Here is a 24,110-nt window from a genome sequence, read left to right as displayed (position 1 = left end):
CACTGTTTAGTGGAGAAACAGACTCGGTAGAAGGCTCAGTGGAGGTTGTTCAAGGCCATGTCTTTCCTGAGAAGTTGAAGAAATGACCAGAAGGAACAATCTAAACTGGAGACAGCAAGAGGGATTTTAATCTCAGATCTTGAGGAGTGAATAGGAGCTCAAAGGGAAATGAATGACTAGGCAGGCTGTTTTCTCTTTTACCAAAACTTGGCTTGAAGGGAAAGCTACATGAGAACCCAGAACAGTTTAGACCCAAGAACTGGACGCCTTTGTTTCTTAGAGCAATTAACCAGACCCTGTCAGGCACCCATCTGCTAGTGGGGGACTGTCCCTGCCATCTGTAACTCTCACTTAGAGGGTCAGCAAGGAGAAAGTGGTAAAAGGGCCCAAGATGCCAATGAAGCAAACCGGGCTTAGGGAATGTTCATAGTTCTGATTGGCAGGTCGATGGGTAGAGAAACAGACAGCAGAGCCCAGAGAGAAAGAGGCAGCAATCAACCTGGGCTCTCAGGCTTAGCATACAGGCTCTCTCTTTGTTACTGCTCCCAGCCTCTCTCCACGAGATACTCCTGTTTTTTTTAGAATTCCTACTCAGGAACTCTTCACATTTGGTCAGCTGCAGGATACCAGGATACCTCTTCTGCATAGGGTAGAGACCCCATTTTATACATACAAAGTAGGAAATAAGCTAGTGGAGTCCCACTATGTTCTGTGAGGCTTGCAGGAAATTCTGTGTGGTATCAGGGCAATGGAGCTCTGGCTGGAGGTCGGAAGGCCTAGACCGTCCCCCCTCACCACTTTGAACCAGTGAAGAACATTGGATGAGTCTCATCATTTTGGGAGGACCTCAGTTTCCCTCAAGAAAATGAAGTTAACAGTCCCACCGAGCTTTGATATTTCATGACTTGATACTTTAATGTACTAGCTGGCTATGTGATGACCATTTACAGAGGCTTCCAATGGATGTCTAGAGTTTCTTATGTTCCACATACTCTTCTCCAACCAGCCAGAGGCCATCAAGGGACACTTTGAAGGCAGAAACTTTTATCCTACAAGACTTTATTGTCTATCAGCCTTGTACACCCAGAGACCCCTGCCCTTGCCAGGGTTTCAGGGACGCTCAACATCTCCCCCCTAGAAAGACTAAATGCATCTGGAGGGAACTAGGAGAGTCGTTACAACTGCCAGGCAGGGATGATGTGACCCAAGCAAGCCTTTGATCCATGGTTGTCTTTTCTGTGAAACAGGGCCTAACTGCGGTGTCTGAGGCTAGAGGCCAGACCATGGTTTCCAAAGGCAAGGACTTGACCTGCTCAGTGCGGGTGGGAAAAGGAAGCTCGTGGGATTCACTTGGGAACTGCTTGGTAGGAAATGACTCGTTCTTGACCTAAGCTTCTGGAAGCCATGTCCCTGAGACAGCTGGCACTTCTCAGAGAGACCTTCTTGGGGGCCTGGCCCTTCCATCCTTGGATGTCCTGGGTTGAGTCTTTCCCCTGGTAAGTCTAGAGAAGGTGAGCCGGGCCAGGCTGCAGAGCAAGCGCTGGCTGCCAGAACCCTTGTCTCCCTTTCTTTCTTGTCTTCCACCTTTTCTCCTCCAGTTCTCTGGATCCCTCCTTCTCTTCACTCACCTACCAACCCTCTTCCCTCCTCTTCAGGGCCCACCAGCCTGCCCCGTACTCCTCCAACCCCCCAATTTAGCCAGGAGGGACAGTCCTTCTGTGCCCTCCCCCTTCTCTGCTGTGATCTACTCCACCTACCTGTGAAATGGGGGAAGGGGGGCTGGCTCACAACACCTCAAAAAACAGGTTTCAACATTTCACAGGTTTCAACATTTTTCAGGCGGCCTTGTCACACCTTATCAGATCAGGGCCTGCAGGCCAGGCCCGCTGTGGCAGAGAAGACTTTGCTACATTCCAATCAGGCTGGGCTGTCTTGGGCAAAAGGGTCCTTGGATGGAGGAAGAATTACTACCCCTTCCCTCCGATAGGGGTTCAAGAGTGACCCCTTGGCTGCACCCTTCTTCCCACATTGTTTTCTTCCTTCCATGGCTGCCCAGCATCAAGATTCTTTGGGATCCCCAGCAAGTGCACTGCTTCCTTGAAGGGCTCCGCTTGGCCCCAAAAGGAGCTTCTAGAAGTAGGGAGAGAAGATGAGTTGGAGTTACTCCCAGAATGTAGGCAGTCGCTTCACCAGCAGAGCCAGTAAGTTTTGTTGCTGAGTTCCATGGGAACCTCAGGGAGAGGGAAAGAAGATGAAGGCCACCCCGCCCTTCTCAGCTACTTCTTTCCAAAAGGAATGACTTTGACGTTAGTTTTCTTTCTTCACGCCTGTGGGTTTCACCCCCTCATGTGGGCTGCCAGCCTGGAACCCCTTCCTTCATATTCTCCAAGAGGCTCTGCCTTTTGTCTCCTGCCATGCTCATGGTGGTCTTGGTGACATGGGAAAGACTAGCAAAGCCCAAAGACCCAGAGTTCAGCTGAGCCAGCCTGAGAAACAGACGGAGATGCTGGTCCCCAGGCAGCTCTCACTGGGTGGAGAAGATCAGGGTGAGTGTAAGTCCAGAAGGGAGTCTCCACAGGAGGAGGTTGGCTCCACCTGGCTGAGGTGTAAAGGCTTGGGGAAGCAGAGCTCTCATCTAGATAAGGGACAGTAGAGGAAGGAACCATGTGATGGCTGCCCACACGTGCAGGCTATGTGCCTCTCTAAGGACCATGAGCCAGAAGCCAAGGACATAACCGATGGTCCCATAGGTTTTGGGCCTATCCATGTGAGATTTGGCCTGGCCAGTGTTGCGCCTCCTTGCTTGGGTTACCATATGGTATCAGCAGCCCCAACATGAGGCTTCCGGCTGGCCCAACTCCCCCAGGTACTTTTTGTCCTCATTCATAACCTTCTCCTTGTCCCTGAAGCCCTTGTCTTGAGATAGCCAGCAAGTCCATCCCCTGCCACAGCCCTGGCTAACCTCTCCGGCGCACCTGAGCCTAGTGGCATTGAGGCCTCTGGCGTTGGCAATGTGTGCCAACTGTCACACCAGCCTCCCAGCTGCTCCGCCAGCTTTTGATCTCGCGTGCTGCCCTTGTCCCACTGCACATGTGACAGATAGGTCAACAGACCAAAGTCCAGCTTAGGATGCTTCAAGCTCTGCCAGCCTACCTAGGGTGGCATAAAACTTGGCAGGTGGGGCCCCTTGCCAGCCTCTTTCCCCTCATCTGTTCCTCTGAAAAAGCCTAAGACTTCAAGTGAAAGATAAAATGGTCACTCAGGTATGCCAGCTGCTCGGAGGCCACTCTCTGCTCCAGGTGCTTAAGAGAACCCGGATCTAGTTACCAGGTGCATAGCTGTTCCTGATCACAGCAGTGGGGGCCTCCTGGTCCCATTCTGGAAGACTCAGAGATCTCACCCTGTTCTAGGGCAAAGATGACGGGGGGGGGGGGTTGTAAATGACAAGGGTCCAAAGACCACCTCTTGCCCATGTGTGGCTTTCATAGTGCCCTGAGCTGGTAGGAGCTTGAAGAGGGCTTGTTGGTCTGTTGATAGATGCCTCCTGGCCTGGGTGCTCCTCCGTGGGGCTTCATTCATCTCTGTGTTCCTCGCACCTGGAGCTCCGCCAGGTTCACAGTCATCATTCAGTAAGAGGTGCTGAGTGAATGTGTTTACCAGGGAAGGACTTGAGCCCAGCTGCTGGAAGCAGGCCCTCCATTTGCTTCTCCTCCCTGGGCCCAGTCTGACGACCCAGACTCAGGCAAACTGGAAACCCAGCCTAGGCTGGGCTCCTCCCTTTTCCTCTCAGCCCCCCTGTGTGAACTGAGTTGTCTCTGTTCCTGCTGGATCCAGAAAGGCAGATGCTCTTCTGGTTCTGTGAGGTGAACCAAGCAGCAAGGGATGGAGAGAAGTCCAGGGGCCCCTCACTTCTGTGAAGGGCAGCATCTAGGTTTCCTGGGTGAGCTCCAGGCATGGCATCATTCAGACAGTCCCTCCTTGGCCATGCACTGTGCTGCCGGGAAGGGTGGAGTTGCATGCTCAGCTTGCACAGGGCCCATGTGTGTCTGAGATCAGCACGGATTCTAGGAAGGATTCTATGGGAGCAGTTGCATCTTGAATTTTGTCCTTTCTCTCACTTTGTCAACCTTTCTTGCTGAGGCACCAGGACAAATGTGTCCTTCCAGGGCCAGCAGAGGATCCAAGAGCTGAGAGAACCCTGGCCCACGGGGCTCAGCTCCTTCCCAGCCCTCAGGCACAGGAGGGAACTTTGTCCCCTCCTTTGTAATTCCCACCAGCTCTATCTTGTCTAAGTGGGAAGGCCATACCTTGGTTCTTTCTGCTCATTTCTCAAAATTTTCTTTGGGTTTCTGGAAGTTTCCGTATTACCCAGACAAGGTGGGGTTCTGCTGGACCAGAAGCAGGTTGGGTCCCTGTTGAGTATTGTCGAGAAGCCAGCAGACAGTGCATCTGGCTCTGCGCCTTTATGGGACTTATGGAAACCCCGTGGTCTGTGCAGGAGAAAGACCTTGGGGGAGAGGGGCCCTCCTCTCCCTCCCAATCCCTGGGTGTTTACTTCATGAGGTCCTAGGCTTGTGAATCAGAATCTCATGGTGACCCCTCTTCGAGGCTGGAAGGATGGCTACTGATCTCCATGATCCCAAGAAAAGCGAGATGGGGGTGGCTTGACCTCAGAACTCATCCCGAGATCAATGGAGGAGCCAGAGAGCCTTGTCCTTATGCTGTGGGCCCAAATACATTCTGTCCACTCCTCAGAGCTCTAGAGAAGCTTCTGATAATGTGCTTTATCATATCCTGGGGCTCACAGGAAGAGCCAAGGGTGCAGGGAAAAGAGCCTGTTGGCAATAGAGAGCAGTGGCCATGGCTCCTGATCTTTCCAGTCAACTGAGTGACCCAGAAAAACAACAAAACCTATCTGAGCTTTGGTATCCCCATAAAACTGGAGCATACCAGTGGCTCTCCAAAGGTTTCTTAAAAAGTTGAGGAATCCAGGTAGACACAGTCCTGGTCATTTTAGGGATCATTAATTGTATAAATCAATACGTTAAGTACATTTCCAAAGTCATGTGACTATCGCCATCCTAAACAATCTCATCATCCTAAACAATCATTACTGTGGAATATGAACCTAGGCTGGGACTGCTGGATCCTATGGAAATTCTGTACACACACACACACACACACACACACGAGCAAATCCCTCTTTTTAAATATTTTTTTTTTTTTTTTGGTTTTTCGAGACAGGGTTTCTCTGTGGCTTTGGAACCTGTTCTGGAACTAGCTCTTGTAGACCAGGCTGGTCTCGAACTCACAGAGATCCGCCTGCCTCTGCCTCCCGAGTGCTGGGATTAAAGGCGTGTGCCACCACCGCCCGGCTTTAAATATGTTTTAAATATAGGGAGAGGAGGGAGGTTGTGCTTGTGGCCATTTTCAAACAAAAATAGTTAGTGGTTAAGACAGCCTGAACCTGGGTGACCCCCAACACCTCTGTAAGCTCTTAGATCCTGTATTGGGAGGCTCTAAACTTAAAAGCAAACAAAACAAGCCGGCTTAGGTACAGGGGAGGCTACCTGATAGGATGAGCTGGTGTTGACCAGAGGCAGCCTGGCCCCAGTAGGGGCTCAGTCATGCTGGGGGATGCAGAGTTTGCAGGTATTTAAGGCCACTTTGTAAGTCATTGCAGCTGCTAGGCTGCCCTGAATTCTCTGACTAGGGCTAGGCATGTAGCTTAGTTGGCCTTCAGAGTCTGGTCCCCAGCACTGTATTAACTGGGTGTGGTGGCTCATGTCCACAATCCTTGCACTCAGGTAGAGGCAGGAGGTTCAGAAATTGAAAACCATCCTTGGCTACCTAGGGAGTTGAAGGCCAGCCTGGGATACATGAGGTCCTGTCTCTAAAACGAAAACAAAACAAAGCATTCTATATTTCACTATGAAAAGTATTAACAGGCCGCTTGTGCTTTCTTTGGGAACTGCTCGCTCCAGATCTTTACCCCATTTGCCGTCAAATTAATTATGTATGTAAATAAAGAATATAAATTAACCCATTAAAATTGTTGCTCTGAGCTGGATGTGGGGTGCACACCTACAATCCTAGTACTTAGGGGTCTGAGACAGGAAGATTGCGGGTCAAGACCCGAATGGGCTACAGGCTATGGTCTTGTCTCAGAACACTACTATCTAGCTCTGTGACTCAGCAGTAGAGCCCTTGCCTACCATGGGCAAGGTCCGGTCTCCCACTCCAGCAAGGAAATCTTTGTGTCCCATCTTGTCACCATGCACACCCACCCACAGCTTCTATCCACGGGTGTCCGAATAGGTGATAAAGAACCCGGGGGCAAGGTTCTCAGTCTGGCCTAATTGGAGAGTGGTCTTTCTCCCTTTGGGGTCAGCACCCTGGTCCCTATGATCAGCCTGTGTCTTGATGACACCTAGGGCCCATTCACCTGGCTACTTGGATCTGCCTGGGCCCAGCTGGATGGTGGGTGGTTAGGATGAAGGATGAGCTGCCCCTGGGGCTGAAGGCAATAGGGCCTTGGGCAGAGCAAGGCAAGAAAGGGACAGGAGCTGGTATAAATAGCCCCTACCCAGCAGGGCAGGCCTGGCAAGCCCTCTGTCCTCCCCCTCACCAGCTGCTGGTACCAGCCATGCCCCAACCTCTTTTGGGAGCCTGGCCATCGTCTCAGATCCTCACTGTAGGAAGTTCCTCAGCGGAACTGAGGAGTCTTGTCCTGTGTGTGGGTGCAACCTCCGGCTGCCTGGAGCCTGCCGAGTGGGGGCAGCAGGCAGGCTCTTTGGGGCATCCTCTATTTCTTGCCTAGAAGCCCAAGTGTGCTGGTGTATGTGTGTGTGTGGGAGACAATAGAAGACACGCCCCTTTTGTGACATGCTACACACAAATTAGCCAGCCTTCTGTGGTGAGGAGGACAGAATGGGGTGCAGGCAAAACTCAGGCTGGGAAAGGTTATTTCTGCTTGGGAGCTCATGGAAGTCTTTACAAGTGATTCAGGATGGGTTTGCCTTGGGTATGGGCTGCAGAGAGACACTCAGGTGGAGGGCTCTGCCGTTTCAGCTGCCCCTAAGGCAAATCTAATCAAAGCCACTCACACTGGGGAGAGAGCGAGAAGAGGAGGCTCTCATGTCGACTCTCCCAGGGGGACAAAGCTCTTCTTTAATGGGGACAAGAAGTGGGTTACGCTGATACGTCTGCCACGATGGAATGTCAGCCGTGCTGCGTGGGCACAGCTCAGGACCGGCAGGGCATGTCTGGGAGGGCAGCTGTCCTACAGAATTCAATGCCAAGGCCACAGCCTCAAGAAGAGCCCAAAGCCATCCATAGATCTGAGCTGCATCCCTAGAGGCTCTGGCTAATTATTACAGGATGTCCAGATCCACTGAGACCTTTGACCAGAGCATCCTGGAAATACTCTCTGGTTAGCTTGAACATCCATCCAAGTCACACACGGCTTTGCTCAACTTGGCCTGTCAGTCAGAGGGATTTGCTCTGCCGGTCCTGACAGGGCTGTTGGTGAAGGGTCTCAGCTCTGTCCTGAGGCCTCCTCTCTTCTCATGTATGATGGAAATTCTGGAGTGTTGTACCAAGTCAGGGAAACAAGGATGAGAGAAAGAAATGAGGCTGGTGACATGGCAGGGACAGAGGACTGATGGCGGGGAACCTGAGGTGGCCACTATTCCTTGGGGGATTCCGATGTGCCTGGCATTTAGCGGTGCTCCTTTACCCCTGTGAGGTCTGTCTCACAGGCGAGGAAACTGGGATGTGAAGTTAAGGAAATTGCTTGGATTGGCAGCTTGAGGAAGACAGAGCTGGGTGTGAGCCAGGGTAAGGGTCCAGATTTGGAGGGGGGAGGGAGCATGACTCAGGTGACAAGCTGTCTGCATTGAACCCTGGGAGGTTTTCTTTTCCAGTAACTGTAGTGCTGGAGAGGTGAGACTAGGGCTGTGTGCTAGGAAAGGGTACGGAAAAGGTAGGAGGGAGGGAGGGACGGAGGGAGGGAGGGAGGGACGGAGGGAGGGAGGGAGGGACGGAGGGAGGGAGGGAGGGAGGGAGGGAGGGAGGGAGGGAGGGAGGGGAGAGAACATATGTCAGGAGGAAGGGTCAACTCCAGCACTTTAAGCCCTGCAGATTCAGGCAGGTTACTTACTTTCTTTGCCTTCGTTTCCTTGTCGGTGAAATGAGATGTTAGTGATGATGACAGTTTCTACGTCACAGACCTATGAGAATTAAATAGGGTAAAGATATAAACATTTAGAACTGTGCCCAGTCCGAGTCAGACCTATAATACATGTTGGGAGTTTTCTCCTTTACACGGGGTAGAGCAGATGACGGTTTGCTGAGCTCCCTCCAGGGCTTCGTGTGCTATGTGCCATCAGTCTCGGCTCACCATTGTCCCCCACTTAGACACCAGCCCACTAAGCTGTAGACAGGCCAGGCCTGAAGTCACCCCAGCTCCTTGGGGACCCAAGCGGACATTGTCTATAAGGCAGAGGTAAGTGACTTGCCCCAGAGCTCTGGAGCCAGGCGGTGTAGTTTCTAACAGTGGTCCCATGTGTGGGCTGTGATCTGTGCAGCTAGTAAAGTCCCTACTGTGTGCAGGGTGAAAGGGCACGGAGTGGAGGGAGCTGGTAGTTAGCCATCGGTGTGCCATTAATGCTTCAGTGGCTATCCCAGTCTTTCTTTCTCACTCCTGTTCTGTCTCCATGTAGCCCAGGTCCTGTAGCCCAGGTTAGTTTGCAATTCCTGATCCTCTTGCTTTCTCTAAATGCCTGGATTGCAGGAATGCACCACCATGTCCCCGACTTTTCTTTTTCAAAAGGATTCAGAACTTGGGTTGGGGAGAGCTCAGTGGGGGATCACTTGCTAGGCAGGCTTGGCTGGACATGGCTCCTGAAGGTCACTAATTCAAACCCCCGAGTTCTGCCTCCCCAGTCTCTCTTCCCAGTGGACAAATGGGAAAACCTGGACTTCCTCCCCTGGTAGCTGAGGCCAGAGGGGCCTGAAGCAGTGGTGCTGTGTGCCACGTTGCCCTGGAGTCTCTGGATTGAGCAAGAGTGTCTAACGTGGGGGAAGGGTGCTGGGGAGGCAGCTTGTAGCATACGCTGATCAGCCTGGGGCAAGCGGTCTGGAAACCCTAATTCTTCATCAGGGGACAGAGATGATCAAAAACTGATCAGGCCCATGTCGTACAAGGTGCTGAACAACCAGAATCCATAAATGGCCACTGTTTGGTTCACCCGTGCCTAGCCAAGGTAGCTTTTGTGTGCTTTCTTCTAGCCCACCCCAGAGGCCTACCCCAGGCCCTCTTCCCAAGGCTCCTGCACCCAGGACTTGACCTTGGCCAGCCTAGGTTACCTTCTTCTAGGACACTGCTCCTTACATGGGGCTGGCCACTATTGACCGTGAAGTTCTGAGACCCATGACATCATTTCTGCTGCCCCTTTCTTGGGAAGGGGGAAGGAAAAAGCAGAGACACCGGCAGTACTTTGATTTTTCTAGAGTTGGACTTCCCAACATATAAAATCCCAAGGGTAGAACAGGGTGGCTGGATTGAAGCAACAGGGTTTGGGGAAATGCCTGCTGAGATTTTTCCTTTTGCTCTTGAGTTAAAAGTAATCATGAAACGGAGAGGGGAGGTGGCACTCTAGAAACTTCTAGGGAACTATAAAGATGGTGGCGGAGGCACTTGCAGACAGAGCACTTGATGCCATCAGAGGCAGACAGACTCTTGGTCAAGTATGTCTAATCCCGGGGAAGAGCTGGGGGACTTTGGGGTATGTGTGCGTGTCTGCTGAGACTTATGCTTCCGGTTTTTGTTCTTTTTTCTAAGATGGAGCTGGAGTCACAATGGCCTCTCCTTCCTTTGTCCTTTATGTTTGGATTCCTTCCCACGAATGGCTGTTAGTCTCCCCATGGCCTGTGAATGAATCCTAGAGTCCCTGGGAGATCCCTCAGCGGGACTCTTGCAATTCCCACCAGGGCAACTGGGCCCCGGGCACTGGGCAGAACTTGATCTCGGCCCCAATTCTATATTTCCAGTCCAGGGTTATTTTCATGACATAGTACAGACCCACAGAGGCTCCGCTGTTGCACATACCCTGCAAGTCAGAGGGACACTGCCCAAACCAGGGCTGTGCCCTTTGCGGACATCATGTCCCCAAGGAAGTCAAAAGCAGCACATGAGGTTATATAGGCTTCTCAGAGCCATGGATCATTCCACCCCCCGCCCCACTCCCTCCCCTGTGAAGACATGACATCCATACTAAGCCACGTGTTTTATGTCTACAGTGCCATCTCCGTTGTCTGTCTGCAGGTCCCTGGCCCTGGGCCAGCAGTACACATCTCTGGGCTCCCAGCCTCTGCTCTGCGGCTCCATCCCAGGCCTGGTCCCCAAGCAACTGCGCTTCTGCCGCAATTACATCGAAATCATGCCCAGTGTAGCAGAAGGTGTAAAGCTGGGCATCCAGGAGTGCCAGCATCAGTTCCGGGGCCGCCGATGGAACTGTACCACCATTGACGACAGCTTGGCCATCTTTGGGCCTGTCCTGGACAAAGGTACGTGGCTGGGAAAGTGGGGGTGTTGGGAAGGGTCCCAGGACTCTGCCCCCTTCCTCCCACCGTGGGAAACTCTGAAACCAAGATCTCCCTAGGGGGGTCATAAAGCTGGTGGAAAGTGGGTGGGGTCCATCTCTGGACAGAGCCGGCTGTCTCCTCCTCAGCACATCTTTTCTGGTGCTGCAGGGGGCTGGGCAGCCCTGAGATGCCTCAGGGTTGGAGATTGGAGGACAGGCACCAAGGAGTCCAGAGCCTTCCTTCCTGGCTGACACAGCAGGGGCCCCAAGGCTTTGATGTGGACATGAGTGATATTTCCCTTATGCTGTGTTAAGTGCTATGCAAATACAGCTTAGGGGTGGGGGTGGGATGGTGCCAGGCCTAGGTGTTCTGCCATGGAAAAGTCTCGAGTCTGTTGAAGCTGCCTGGTGTTGGTAGCACTGTGTGGCCTCCAAGGGTCCCCTGAGAGTTCTCGTTGGTTCCCATGTCCTGAAAGCTAGACATGCCCATAAACTGGTGGCCTCAGCTATCTTGAGGCCTGGAAGTGTAACCAGCTGTGACCCTAGTGGATGAAAGTAGCCGCGTTTGACTTTGAACATGGGGTGTAAGAGGGAGGATGAGTGGGGAAACTGCTCCTAAGAAGGGGATTTTGGCTCCAGAACCTCTTGTGTCCGGGAATTTAATGACCCTAGCTGGGCTGTCCCCGGAGTTTTGCCAGCCGGTGGGGGGTGGGTACTCCTCCTAAAAGGAATTGGTAAAAGCTGTCTTCACAGCCAGGAAGAGGAGGGGTGATCCGCTGAGTTTAGGACAGAGGAACTGACTACCCTACCGACTGGAGTGAATTTAAGTTCCCTACTCGCCCCCCCCCCCGCCCCCACCTGGGTTTCTAGTACAACCTACAGTCAAAAAAAAAAAAATAGCTGGCTATTGTCATGGGACAGGAGGGCAATTAGCAAATCAATGGATGATGATTCTGTTTACGCTTCTATTATCAAAGCTAATTATTCCTTGTTTACATAAAAGGTTTGGCCTCTAATTGGGGCCAAGTGGCGGCGGCGAAAGGCTTTTCAAACCTCCTCTCGCCCGCCTGTTGGTCTCACCGCCTTCCGGCGCCCCACCTCAGTCCAGGTAGCGCTTAATCAAACAGCCCGGCGTCCCGACGCCACCCCAAAAGCAACACTGGCCTTCTGATCACCCGTCCCGCCCAGGACAGCGGCCACCTAGACCTTTCAGCTTTTATACCGGCTCGCTATAGGTCTGTTGGTTGTTTAGATTCGCCTCAGGGGGTTGTGCTACAAGCCTCGGTCCCACTGCAAGACGGCAGTTTGTGTCCCGGTGTGCAAGGAATATGGGACTGAGACACTGGGATTTGATGAAGGCAGTGGGGTGAGGAAAGTGTACCCGCGCCCCCGGGGCCCGTGGGTCCTGCCACTTTTGCTCACATCTCAGCAGGTGTGGGGTGAACTCCCGGAAGGCGCGAGGCCGCGGTCCCCAGCGGCTTCCAGAGGGCGGGAGCGCCGCCCCCCGCCGCGCGCCCGCTGCGGTCGCTGCGCCATTCACACGCCCTCTGGCCGCCGCCTCCCGGGGATCGCGCTGCCCGGCGCCGGGGCTGGGGGCGCGGCCCGGCCGCGGGAGCCGCCCGTTGCTACGCGGTGGCGGCCGGCCCGGCGGCCGAGGCCCGGCGGCCGCATTATGCGGGTAATGCGGTGTGACACCGCGCGAACAAAGGCGGATTGAGCGGCGCAGCGGGCCCCGCCGGACGGGGACCGGCACAGCGGGGCTGGCAGCGCCGCTCCCAGGCTAATCCCCGCCCCGCCCCCGCCACCCCCGCGGCCCCGGCGCTGGGAACCGAGCGTGGCGGGGCCGGGTCGCCGGAAGCCAGGGGCGCCCTCCCCTGGGGCGCGCGGGCCCGGAGGCCCGGATCACCACTGCGCGCAGCCCGCTCGGCGATCCCCGCCAGGCTACGGGGAAAGTGGGACGCGCCCCTGCTGTGCAGGTGGCGCGTGAGGGCGTCGTGCCAGCAGAGGCTGCCGCGGCTATGAGAACTTTGTATTAAGGATGGGCCACGACCTAGGAAAGGAGACTTGGGCCCGACCACCTGTATAATATGGCACGACCTGCTTTGGGGTCCTATAAAAAGAGATTGCTGAACCTCTGGTCTCCCAGTGCTCTGTCTATAAAATAAGAGTTTATAACATTTTAGGGAATAAAGCCCCCGAAAGACAGAACTGTATATACGCAGCATTCATGGGGTGGCTCTTACTCTAACGAGGCTAGGGACACCCCATGAGATTCTCCTCTTCCCGTGTCCCTGGGGCCAGAGGCAGAAAAACTGCCCTGTGTCTCGACCCTTCTGTCTTAGAAGGATGTGGACAGGGAATAAACAGCTTTATGGCGGGAGAAGCTGTACCCATTTTACAGAGTGTAATGTAAAGCTCAGATGAGGAATCTGCCTTCGGGGAACGGAGATTTGGACTGAGCATGAATTAATAGGTTTAGGTTGCAGATTCCAGCCTCCGTAGTAGGTGCTCAGAACTGTTTTGTAAAGGAGTGCTTGTGAAGTTTAAGGTTGGAAACCAAGAGCTAGGACAGGGCATGGCCACCTTAGCTCCTCAGTGATCATTCCCGTCCCGCCATAGACACTCCTTTCATGTAGCATTGCAGTCCTGGCCTCAGTTTACCCATCCGTAAAGCGAAAGGCCTACTAGGGTCTGAACTCGCTAAAGTGGAGCAGGAGGGCACCTGGCTCTTCCCTCGATGGTTGTCCAGCCCTCAGAGGCAAGACTTTGTAACCTAGGCTCCAGCCTGACTGTCTTCTCCCGACATCCTCCCGCAGCCACCCGCGAATCAGCCTTCGTGCACGCCATCGCCTCGGCTGGTGTCGCCTTCGCGGTCACGCGTTCCTGCGCCGAGGGTACCTCCACCATCTGTGGCTGCGACTCCCATCATAAGGGGCCACCCGGAGAAGGCTGGAAGTGGGGCGGCTGCAGCGAGGACGCCGACTTCGGGGTGCTGGTGTCGCGGGAGTTTGCGGATGCACGGGAAAACAGACCGGATGCCCGCTCGGCAATGAACAAGCACAACAATGAGGCAGGCCGCACGGTGAGTCAGCTGCCCACAGCTCTGGGGGCCCCACCAGGGAACCCTGGCCCTCTAGGATCCGATCCACACCCCATAGGACGCTCTTGACCTCCCTCCTTCCTCTCCCTAGCTGCTCTCGAGTAGGTTATTAGTTTTCATTTAAGTACATTTACTAATTCATTGTCTCCTTGTATCCGTGCCATGCTGTGTGTATACAAGTCTGAGGGCAACTTGTAGCCAGCTCTCCCCACCTTGTAGGTTCTGGTATCAAACTCAAATCATCATGCTTGGCCCTGCTCCTGGTTCTTTGGGGGGGAAATTACTCTGCCAGAGAGTGTGGCCGCCCTCTAGGAGCAAGCACTTGAAGGCTGTGCTATGCTGCTTGACAGGCTTAGTCTGCGTACATCTGTGATGTGGTTGTCTGTGGGGACTGACTTTGAGTCCAGTCTTACCCCTTCCTGTGTTTGTGGAACCTTGAGCCAATCACTTGGCTCCCAGCCTCAGCAACTGAAGGGGCATGACAGTCGCTAGTTTGCACCACTAGGGTGGATGCCATGCGAATGGAAAGCCTGCCAGCGCTTGGGGTGGGACTAGAGACCCTGGTTTCTGGGCTAGCTGCTGCTCTTCTCCTCCCCAGACCATCCTGGACCACATGCACCTGAAGTGCAAATGCCATGGGTTGTCGGGCAGCTGTGAGGTAAAGACCTGCTGGTGGGCCCAGCCCGACTTCCGTGCCATTGGCGACTTCCTCAAGGACAAATACGACAGCGCCTCGGAGATGGTGGTGGAGAAGCACCGGGAGTCCCGAGGCTGGGTGGAGACTCTGCGGGCCAAGTATGCGCTCTTCAAGCCCCCCACCGAGAGGGACCTCGTCTATTATGAGAACTCCCCCAACTTTTGTGAACCCAACCCAGAGACGGGCTCCTTCGGTACCAGAGACAGGACTTGCAATGTCACCTCTCATGGCATCGACGGCTGCGATCTGCTGTGCTGTGGCCGCGGCCACAACACGAGGACCGAGAAGCGGAAGGAGAAATGCCATTGCGTCTTCCACTGGTGCTGCTACGTCAGCTGCCAAGAGTGCGTTCGCATCTACGACGTACACACCTGCAAGTAGGGAGCCAGGTAGGGCGCAGGGCTATGCCTAGGACTGGGTGCAGAGTAGGGCTCAGGGCTGCCCTCCCCTCTCCTGCTAGGACTGCCTTTCTGTTCTAGGCGTCCCAAGACAAACAAGGCTCTGGGGCAGAAGAAGAAATCCAGGGCTTCCCACGCTTACATGGGAATGGTCTTAACAGATTTCCACCAGGCTCAGATAATAACCTACGGTGTGCACACAAGCCACAAGCAATTGATTAAAAATCGTACACAAATTAGCAACGATGAGCTAGACCGGGTTTGTTCATGGCCGCTGGCTGTCATTATCGAGTGTCTGTGCAGTCAGAAGAGATGCTGAGGTCTGGTCCTAGCTGTGCCCCTAATGTTCATTTCTTAGGGCCTCAGTGTCCTTACTGTCCAATGAGGAGAAGTTCAAATGCCAGAAACAGGATCTGGGTATGGTGGTACTGGCCTTTAATACCAGCACTCAGGAGGCAGAGGGAAATGGGTCTCTGTGACTTTGAAGCCAGTGTGGTATACATAGAAAGTTCCAGGACAGCCAGGAATACATATGGAGACCCTGTCCTGAGAGAGAGAGAGAGTGTGCGAGCCTGAAACCGTGGGCTGAAAAGTCTCACATACCCCCGGGCAGAGTCATTTCCCATCATCCATGGACTAAAAGGGCAAGTTTTGACCTAGGCAAATCCTCCAGAGCCTGGGGAGGTGGGGTGGGTGGGGGTGGGAGCAAGATCTGAAGCTTGGGTGGGGCAGGGAGCACTCTCACCAAGTTTATGGAGGGAGATGGGAAGGAGGAAGGATCCCAGTTCAGAGTGACTGTTGTGAGTAATCGCAGGATAAAAGGCTGGTGGATTATGCTCCCAAGCTTCCCAGAGGTGGCCAGTGTGGGAGGACCCCGGGAAGGCCGGCCTAGAAGCAGAGTGATCCTAGAGTCTCTAGCGTGGGAGATTTCTAAGGCCAGCGTGGCCCTCCCTCGGTCCTCTCCTCCCCTGAGAAGGCTCTGCTGTGTGTGGTGCAGGCTTGCAGTTAGATCCGACTGTCAGTGAGCTTATCCCATTTGTCAACCAACAACTCTGGCTTCAGCATCTGTTAGAGTTCCTGAGCTGCTGTGAGGAGTGAGGGGAAGAACACCCGAAGCCAGTGCTTGACTGATGGGAAAACAGCTTTTTGTCAGCTTACGGCTGGCCAAGGCAGTGTGTTCTACCTAAGCACCTCGGAACCGCCGACACACAGGAGCTGGTGGCTCATGTCCGCGCAGTGTAGGGCTAGGAGGTACCCAACATCACACAAACTACCTCTGATTGAAGGGTGACACCCTTCTCAGCCCATCTGAGAAGTTCCTGTGGGACTTACTTTCCATCTCGGCAGGGTCTAGAACCCTACAGGAGGGGTGAATTTTCTGTCTCGAGGGCAAGGGTCGGGGGGACCACCGCTGAGTCTCAGCACTTCACTAGCCTGCTGCTGAACATTGCACTCCTTTCTGACTTCCTCACATCTACCCTGATGGTGGAATGGGGACCTTGCTGAATTTTTATGAGGCTCAAGTTAGCATTAGCGGGCACGAATGCGCCTCTGCAGCTAGCTCTAATCAGAAGTGTCAGAGAAGCCACCAGAGCGCTGGCACAGGGTTGCTGCAAAGGAACAGGGGCACCTTGGTATTCCTTCTGCGTTTTGAAAGGCTGGGAGAAAAGTCAGCGAGTACGGAGACTCACAGGTAGTGCTGATTTGTGGAAGTGGAAAGAATGTCAGAAAACCATGGGTAGTGGCCCTGCCACCCCAATCAGATGACACTAGCTCTGGCCATTTTGAGGAGCTGTGGGTGTAGTCTCCTACTGGCCAGGTGGGAGGGCCATTTGTCTGGCCGCCAACTTCACTGAAGGACAGACTGAATCAGTGGCCTAGACAGACCCTCATGCTTGTCCCCCAGAAACCCTTCCCCACGTCAGCTTGCTAAGGCCACATTATCGGTGTCCCAAGCCTCATGTTGGACCCACGAGGGCAGTGTGGGTCCCAGATACAGATCCTGTGAGTCAGTCCTTGCCCATGTGGGCAGCCCAGATCCTCCAGGCAGAGAAGGAAGTGCTGGGTTGGCCTTCGATGTCCAGAAAAATCACTCCACACCAACCCTTGTACTAAAAATTGACCCCCTAAGAAGAATCAGGCGTAGCTGAGTAGCAGAGCCCTTGCCAGCAGCCCCTTTGATTCACATTTCTACAACAGACACTTGGTGTTTTTCCAGTATCGTGCAGACATAACCATGTAGGTCACAGCCTCTAGCCGGTCGCAGGGTGGGGCTCTCAAACCCACACTTCCTGATAAGCTGGGAGCTCTCTCCCACTGTGACATCCTTTGCCTTTCTGAGCCCTGGTTTCCTCTTGATAAGATCTGTGTCCTGCAGGGCTGCTGGGAGCTCGACAGAGTCCTAAAGGGCCTGGCCTGAAGTCTCAGCAGGGCTGATCAAGAGTTAACTTTCTCTAGGCTCTTGCAGCCTGGTTTGCCAAAGCTGGTTGAGATCTTCCTTCCCACTCTCTCACCCATGTGGAACCTAAGAGACCAGTGGGCAGGGAGAAAGCAGGCAGAGAGAGTGTCTGGCATTTTCCTTGGCAGAATAGGCAGAGAGGAAGCCATAGAGCAGAGCAGGGTAGGTCACATGTCCTCCATACCCTCTGGGAAGAACTCAGCACAGTGGCAGCAGCCCCGCCTTTCCTAAGTGGGGAAGATGCTTTCTCCATTGCTTGCGTTTTGTCCTCTGTCTCCACTTAGCCACTGGCTTGGGACCGCAACACTGGTGGTTTACAAACATCGGGGTTATGTTTTTTTACCCTATGTTGGAAGAGCTGTGGACCCAGTCTCATCTAACTGGGTCTATCACTAGTCTTTTGTGGAAGCCTGGGCATATTCAGGTCATCTTGCTCTGCCTGCTTCTTCTCTGCCAGACCCACAGCTGAGGGTTGGCTGGTGGGTGCTTGGGAGATGCCTTGGTACCTCAAATCCCACGGGACAGGGTGAAGGATTAAACATTCTCAGTAGAGCATCCTGGGAAGGGATTCATCATAATTAGTTAAGTAGATGCCTTTTGTTTAGGACAATTCACAGCAAGCTGCTGATCAGGGACACAGAGTGTGTCTGGTGGCGCTAGCCCTTCTGGGAACTCACTGGTCCCTTAGACGACCAGGTTTCTCCAGCTCAACATAGGATGGTGCCACCATAGCTACTTACAGCGGGCTTCCTCAGCTAGAAGGTTTGGCATGTCCTCTCTCCACAGCAGGCTCGGAGGTTAAGAGGGAGCAGTGTTAGGAGCTTGTGATCTTTGCATCCCAGGGGGTGATGGCAACAGCGGTTATTAGGTTTCTGAACTCTTCCTGTTTATTTCCCAAAGGGCACTGGGAAGGGGTAGATTGTGCGGCTGGATCCATTCATCGAAGTCCCATGGGAAGCAGGATCTAGACCTGGGCCAGCCTTCGGCACTGGCCGGCAAGGAGCGTGGACTGTTTGTCAGCTGCAGTGATAAATGACCTGGACCCAGCCGGCCTTGGACGGGAGGCCCCTCCTTTCTCATCTAACGTTTCTCACCCTGCTCTGGATGGTGTGTGGCTTTACAGAGGGGCTTTCTTTTTTTTTTTTTCTTTTTTTTTTTTTTTTTTTTTTTGGTTTTCCAGGGTCTGCTGGGAACAGACCCGAGGCTTACCTTTGCACATGTTAAAGAAAATAAAAATGAAAAAAAAAATATTCTACTGCAACAGAACAGGCTGGGCTAATGCGAGCTCTTGGCCTGGTGGGGAAGACGAGAGCATGGCAAGGTTCTGCCCTCCAAGCTGCCTCTACTCGTGACATTCCAGGATGAAACAGGACAGAGCCCTGCAGTCCCTTTTGTCCCTCTACTCCCATGCAAGCTGGACACACTTTCCCATTCTGAGAAAAGCCATAAGTATAGCCAGGGTGTAGTGGCGGGGAGGCCCTGGGCCATTGCTGGAGCAGGATCTTGAGTTTTGAAATCTCAGAATTCTGGGTGGTCTGGGAAACCATCTGAAGAATAGCCGAGCTCCTCTTGGGTCAATTTTGTCTCTAGCCTGCTCTGCATTAGAAAGAGTCAGGTCATCTTTTTCTGCCGTTCTGCAGCCTCCGCCGTTTCTGCAGATGCTTTTCATGGTGGATCTTGTAAATAGGTTGGGTGCGGAGGCAAGTCTCTGCCAGCTCCATGCACTACCTGCAGAAAGAGGGGGCCGTTCTGCCCTTGGTAGCCATGCCCACCAGCAGACCCTAGAGAGCACCGCTGGGCACCTTAGCTGGCTAATGGCACCAGTGAGAAGCAACAATCTTGCAATTGCAAATTGGTGGCTGGCAGGTGGGGCCGATGGAGATTCCCATTTCCCTTGTGTTAGGAGGGCAGGTCTCCCCAAGGCCTCTCCTCCCTTTGGATTGAGTAACCCAAAAGACTAGAGATCCTTAACCCAGCCCTCCCCCGTCTGTGAGTAAGGTAGCCTATCTCAGTTCCTAAGGATCTGGATTAGATGTTTGAAAGAGGTGAGCAGAGCGAATGAAGCAGCTCCCGGCTCAGTTCTGATGCTCGGTGGTCCTGCCTGGGGTTAATAAGATGGGCGCGGCGGCATGGATCAATCCATCAACTCTGTCTTAAGGAGAATCAGAAAGAGGAGATGCGACAGAGGAATGGAGCGGAACAAAGACTTGTCCTTTCCCCCTTCTGTCTGGGGTCTGCTAACTCTGACATCAGGTCAGCCACTCACTTTCCTGTTGTGTAGTTGACTTGCCAAGCAGGCTCAAGTAGGCCCTCGCCCATACTCTCCGCCCTGTGACCAGGAGCACTGCTCGAGGTACGCCTCCCACCCTTCCCAGCATCCCAAATGTCCCTCCCATTTCTCCTTCCAGAAGTCTGAAATCAAGTCAATCGGGTACTGCTTGCTTATATGAGGACACTTCAGCAGAACGGATACAAAATTTACAAGTCTTTTCATATCTATGTATTCTATATTAAAAGTGATAAAGTCATGTTTCTGGGGCGTATTCAAGTAGCTGACAAGTAATTATTTAATAGTAGTACATGAGTACATTGTAATTATCCTCGCCATAGTCAGGTCATAGTATCCACTGGGAACTTCCTACCAACCTGCTGTATCCAAAGTTTTGTAAAAAAGTTGTAGAAGTTGTTGATCTTTTTGATTTTATATTCAAAAAGTCTCTTTTTATAAATATTATTTATTATACAATGTATATACCTTGAGTTAACTAAGATTATATATTATATAAATATATATATATATTTGGAGAAAATCTATTTCATCATGCAGTTTTTTTCCATTAAGTCATTAAAGAAAAGGTAAACTTCAAACAGATACATTGTACGCTGTGTGGAGTCTCCAGATTCATCCTTAGGTCAAGGGTATCTGAAGGTGGTGGCCTCTGTTAATTAAATGGCCAGATTATGGTCATTTCCTCCTCTGTAAACAAGATGAGATGTCACGGACAGCAGGTGTGACATGAGACTTAAAAGATTACTTGATACTAAGTATCAATATTACAAAAACACAATTTGGGGAAGCACAAATCTGGCAATTCATTCACAGCCTTGAACATTTTCAACATATATATTGATGTCTTAGGTATTTCTAAACGATCTGGCCGGGTCAGTGGATCATAAGGCCAGCCGTTGTCTTCCTCCTCCTCCTTCCTGACCACACTCACACTGTTGGTTGGGGACAAGGAGCTGGTCTACTGAAAATGAAGTTGCACCAGAAATGGCTGCTCTCCTGCCAGCTCCATACAACAGCTGAACTGTGGAAGAGGTTAGTAGGTTGCAAGATGGTGTGTCCTGCCTGGGTGCTGGGCCGGTTGACACTGGAGCTGGAGGTTGGTTTGGACAGGACTTGCTGGGAACTCTGGGAAGGGCACTCTCTCCTTGGTCTGGAGTTTCAGTAAGACTCACCTGACGCCCTCATCCTGTCATCTTTTTTGTTGCTATTGTTTTTGTTTTTCAAGACAGGGTTTTTTTGTGTAGCCTTGGCTGTAGAACTCACACTGTAGACCAGGCTGGCCTCAAACTCACAGGGATCCGCCTGCCTCTGTCTTCTGAGTGCCAGGATTAAAGGCGTGCGGTTTAATGGTGATATATGGTCCTTTAGTTCTCAGACCTACCTACAGAATACCCTCTTCAGAGTTTCTGACACAATGCTTCAGAGGATGGCTAGAATTTTTCTCTTTCTCCGGCTCTACCACTCATAGAAATAACTGTTACATCGTCAGAAAATGACGCCATCTTCTTCTGATGGTGGAGATGGGTTGCCAATATAAAGTCCTTTGCCTTATATCCCTCTGCTGGAAATGACCACAAGAGCCTCCTCCTTGTGATGCATCTTTCGCCCCGAACCACTTGTGCAAAGCCCCTCGAGAGTAGAGGTGGAGCTCCTGGCTTTAGCGGCTGGCCTCTTTTATTTCATTTTACTTTTCCATGAGGTAAACACTCTTCTCTCCTAGCATTCTGGGTTTTATTTTTTTTTTAATTTTTTAAAAATATTTATTTATTTATTTATTTATTTATTTATTTATTTATTTATTTATTTATTATGTATACAATATTCTGTCTGTGTGTATGACTGCAGGCCAGAAGAAGGCACCAGACCCCATTACAGATGGTTGTGAGCCACCATGTGGTTGCTGGGAATTGAACTCAGGACCTTTGGAAGAGCAGGCAATGCTCTTAACCTCTGAGCCATCTCTCCAGCTCCCTTTTTTTAATTTTTTTAAACTTACAAGATTGCCAAATGTTTAAATGGTCTCTATTCATACTTACTAAGGCTATCTGTATCCTATGGCCACTGGATTCTATTAAGGAGAACACAGTGTTCAAGCTATGCTTGAAAAGTAGTTAGAAACAACGGGAAGAGGAAGCTTAATGTTGCACGTGGTGGTGTATAAGGCAGGCAGAGATGAGTGGACCTCTATTCCAGGCCAGCTAGCACTATGCAGTGAGACCATGTATTAAAAAAAAAAATAGAGATAAAATTTAAACAATGTTTTGGGAAAAATTGAGAGAAGGGGAAGGTTTTATTCAAAGCAACATTATTCTGAAGACAGGCTGTTGAGTTCAAGAAGGAGGCAGAAATACAGGAAGAAGCGCTGAGGCCAAAGCAAGGAAAAGCAAGGCAAGTGGGGTGAGATTGTTCTGGGTGGACCCGCTGGCTGTCTTGTGTGTTCCTGGGCATATTGGCATGGAGCCGGAATGGTCTACACTCAGGAAGTGAGCTCAGCCTAAGTACTGTGTTCCACTGCTATGCCTGGCTTAACAGAATCTGGAGGCAAACCTCACCACTGATTAATCCCGGAACAGTGGCTGTCCATTATGGGGACTGGGCCAGAGACTCACAAACACATGCCATTGCAGTCCCAGAGTGGACAGTCTCACTCTGCAGTGCTGGCTCTCCTGGCACTAGGTAGACCAGGCTGGCCTCCGAGTTGTGCTGATCCTCCAGCCTCGGCCTCTGGAGTGCTGGGATTATAGGTGTGCACCACCACAACTCGTCCTCCTTGTGAACCCCCTCCATCTCCTGCAGATCACGGGTGTCACTGGTGCATCTTGATGCCATTGTTGGTGTGCTCACACCCTCCTGGGCTGTCACCGGGACTTGGCCTCAGTGGGTGCCAGCGGCTTTCATTTTACAACAACTTATAAAAATTTACATGCAGTTTTGAACCCTTAACAAACCTTGCCCAGTCTCTTGTTTGAAGAGGGTGGCCCAGCTGCCAGACGAGCAAACTGAAATCCTGCCCTTGCCTCCTGTGTTTGGTCAGGTGGCCATTTATGACTGAGTCAGCTTCTGTAGGTCCGTTGACAAGGGTTTGATTATCAAACCTAACTGAATCTTCTCCATAATCCCGTGACATATGGTTCAAACTGAGAGGCTGCTCACTGTAACCTTTAAGCTACCATCCTAAACGAAGACATAAACATTTAGTAAATAATCTCTTTGGATGACTTAGTGAAAGACTGCGTAGGAGAGGTTCATCAGAGTGGCCATGCTCTGGAGGTAAGGAGGGAGCTAGCCTCTTCTCTGCACAGCCTTCATTTTTGGGGCTTACTTGTGCAAAGGACCAGGGCTGCGGCATCTGATGTCTGAGAAATGCAGAAAGTATGACGGATACCAAAGTGAACCATGAAGTGCAGGCACCCCCAGTTCGCACTGTGTGCATTGGAGTGCAGGAGCCCCCAGTTCGTACTGTGTGCATTAGAGTGCAGAAGCCCCCAGTTCACACTGTGCGCGTTGGAATGCAGAAGCCCCCAGTTCGCACTGTGCGCGTTGGAGTGCAGGAGCCCCCGGTTCACACTGTGTGCATTGGAGTGCAGAAGCCCCCAGTTGGCACTGTGCGCGTTGGAGTGCAGAAGCCTCCAGTTCACACTGTGTGCGTTGGAGTGCAGAAGCCTCCAGTTCACACTGTGCGCATTGGAGTGCAGGAGCCTCCAGTTCACACTGTGCGCGTTGGAGTGCAGGAGCCTCCAGTTCACACTGTGCGCGTTGGAGTGCAGGAGCCTCCAGTTCACACTGTGCGCGTTGGAGTGCAGGAGCCTCCGGTTTAGAAGCAGCTTCCCTTCAGTTTCTGACTGAGTTCCTAGCTTCAGAAGCTCAGATTTTTAAGGTAAAAATAACTATCATACACAAGTATGAAGATTCTTGCATATTAGCATATACTAAGGAGCTTTTTCTTTTTAATGTTTTCTATTTTTAAATTTTTTATTTATTTTTTATTTTTACTTATTTTTTTGAGACAGAGTCTCTTTACAGCAGTGGTTTTCAACCTACCTAAAGCTGTGACCCTTTAATTTAGTTCATGTTGTGGTGACCCCAACTGTAAAATTACTTTTGTTGCTACTCCATCACTGTAATTTTGCTACTGTTGTGAATGATAAGTTTCTGTGTTTTCCGAAAGTCTAGGTGACCCCTGTGAAAGGGTTGTGTGACCCCAAAGAGGTCAAAACCCACAAGTTGAGAACCACTGCTTTACAGATCCCAGACTGTCCTCAAACTCACAGAGATCTGCCTGCCTCTGCCTCCCAAGTGCTGGGATTAAGGGCATGTGCCATCAGCCTGGCCTAAAACTTATTTTATGTGATTTGCTTGCATATATATGTGTACCAAATATGTGGGTTATAGACAGTTGTGAGCTGCCATGTAGATTCTGGGGATCAACCCGGGTGTTCTTAACTGCTGAGCCATCTCTCTAGTCCCTGTAATACTTACCTATCTCCTGCGCTAGTTGTGCCAAAACAAGGAGGGGCTTCTCATCACACAGTCCTTCCAGTGACTGCTGCTGCTTGGCAGAAAATACTGGTCTACACGACA

At 51.9% G+C, this 24,110-nt stretch overlaps 1 protein-coding gene across 1 annotated transcript in view; it reads left to right on the top strand.

Moving 5' to 3' along the window:
* The window catches only part of Wnt3 (Wnt family member 3), a 43,216-nt gene extending 23,167 nt beyond the window's left edge, over window positions 1-20,049 (top strand). Inside the window, exons 2-5 of the mRNA XM_075990472.1 lie at window positions 10,328-10,569; window positions 13,403-13,668; window positions 14,285-14,772; window positions 18,140-20,049. Of these exons, the coding sequence (XP_075846587.1) occupies window positions 10,328-10,569; window positions 13,403-13,668; window positions 14,285-14,764 (988 nt within the window). The 3' untranslated portion in view covers window positions 14,765-14,772; window positions 18,140-20,049. The remainder of the gene's footprint in view (window positions 1-10,327; window positions 10,570-13,402; window positions 13,669-14,284; window positions 14,773-18,139) is intronic.
* The last annotated feature ends 4,061 nt before the right edge of the window (window positions 20,050-24,110 follow it).

Source organism: Microtus pennsylvanicus, chromosome 11, assembly GCF_037038515.1.
Source record: "Microtus pennsylvanicus isolate mMicPen1 chromosome 11, mMicPen1.hap1, whole genome shotgun sequence".
Lineage (NCBI taxonomy): Eukaryota > Metazoa > Chordata > Mammalia > Rodentia > Cricetidae > Microtus > Microtus pennsylvanicus.
The sequence above is the reverse complement of the archived record's forward strand: the minus strand, read 5'-3'. Positions and strand labels throughout refer to the sequence as shown.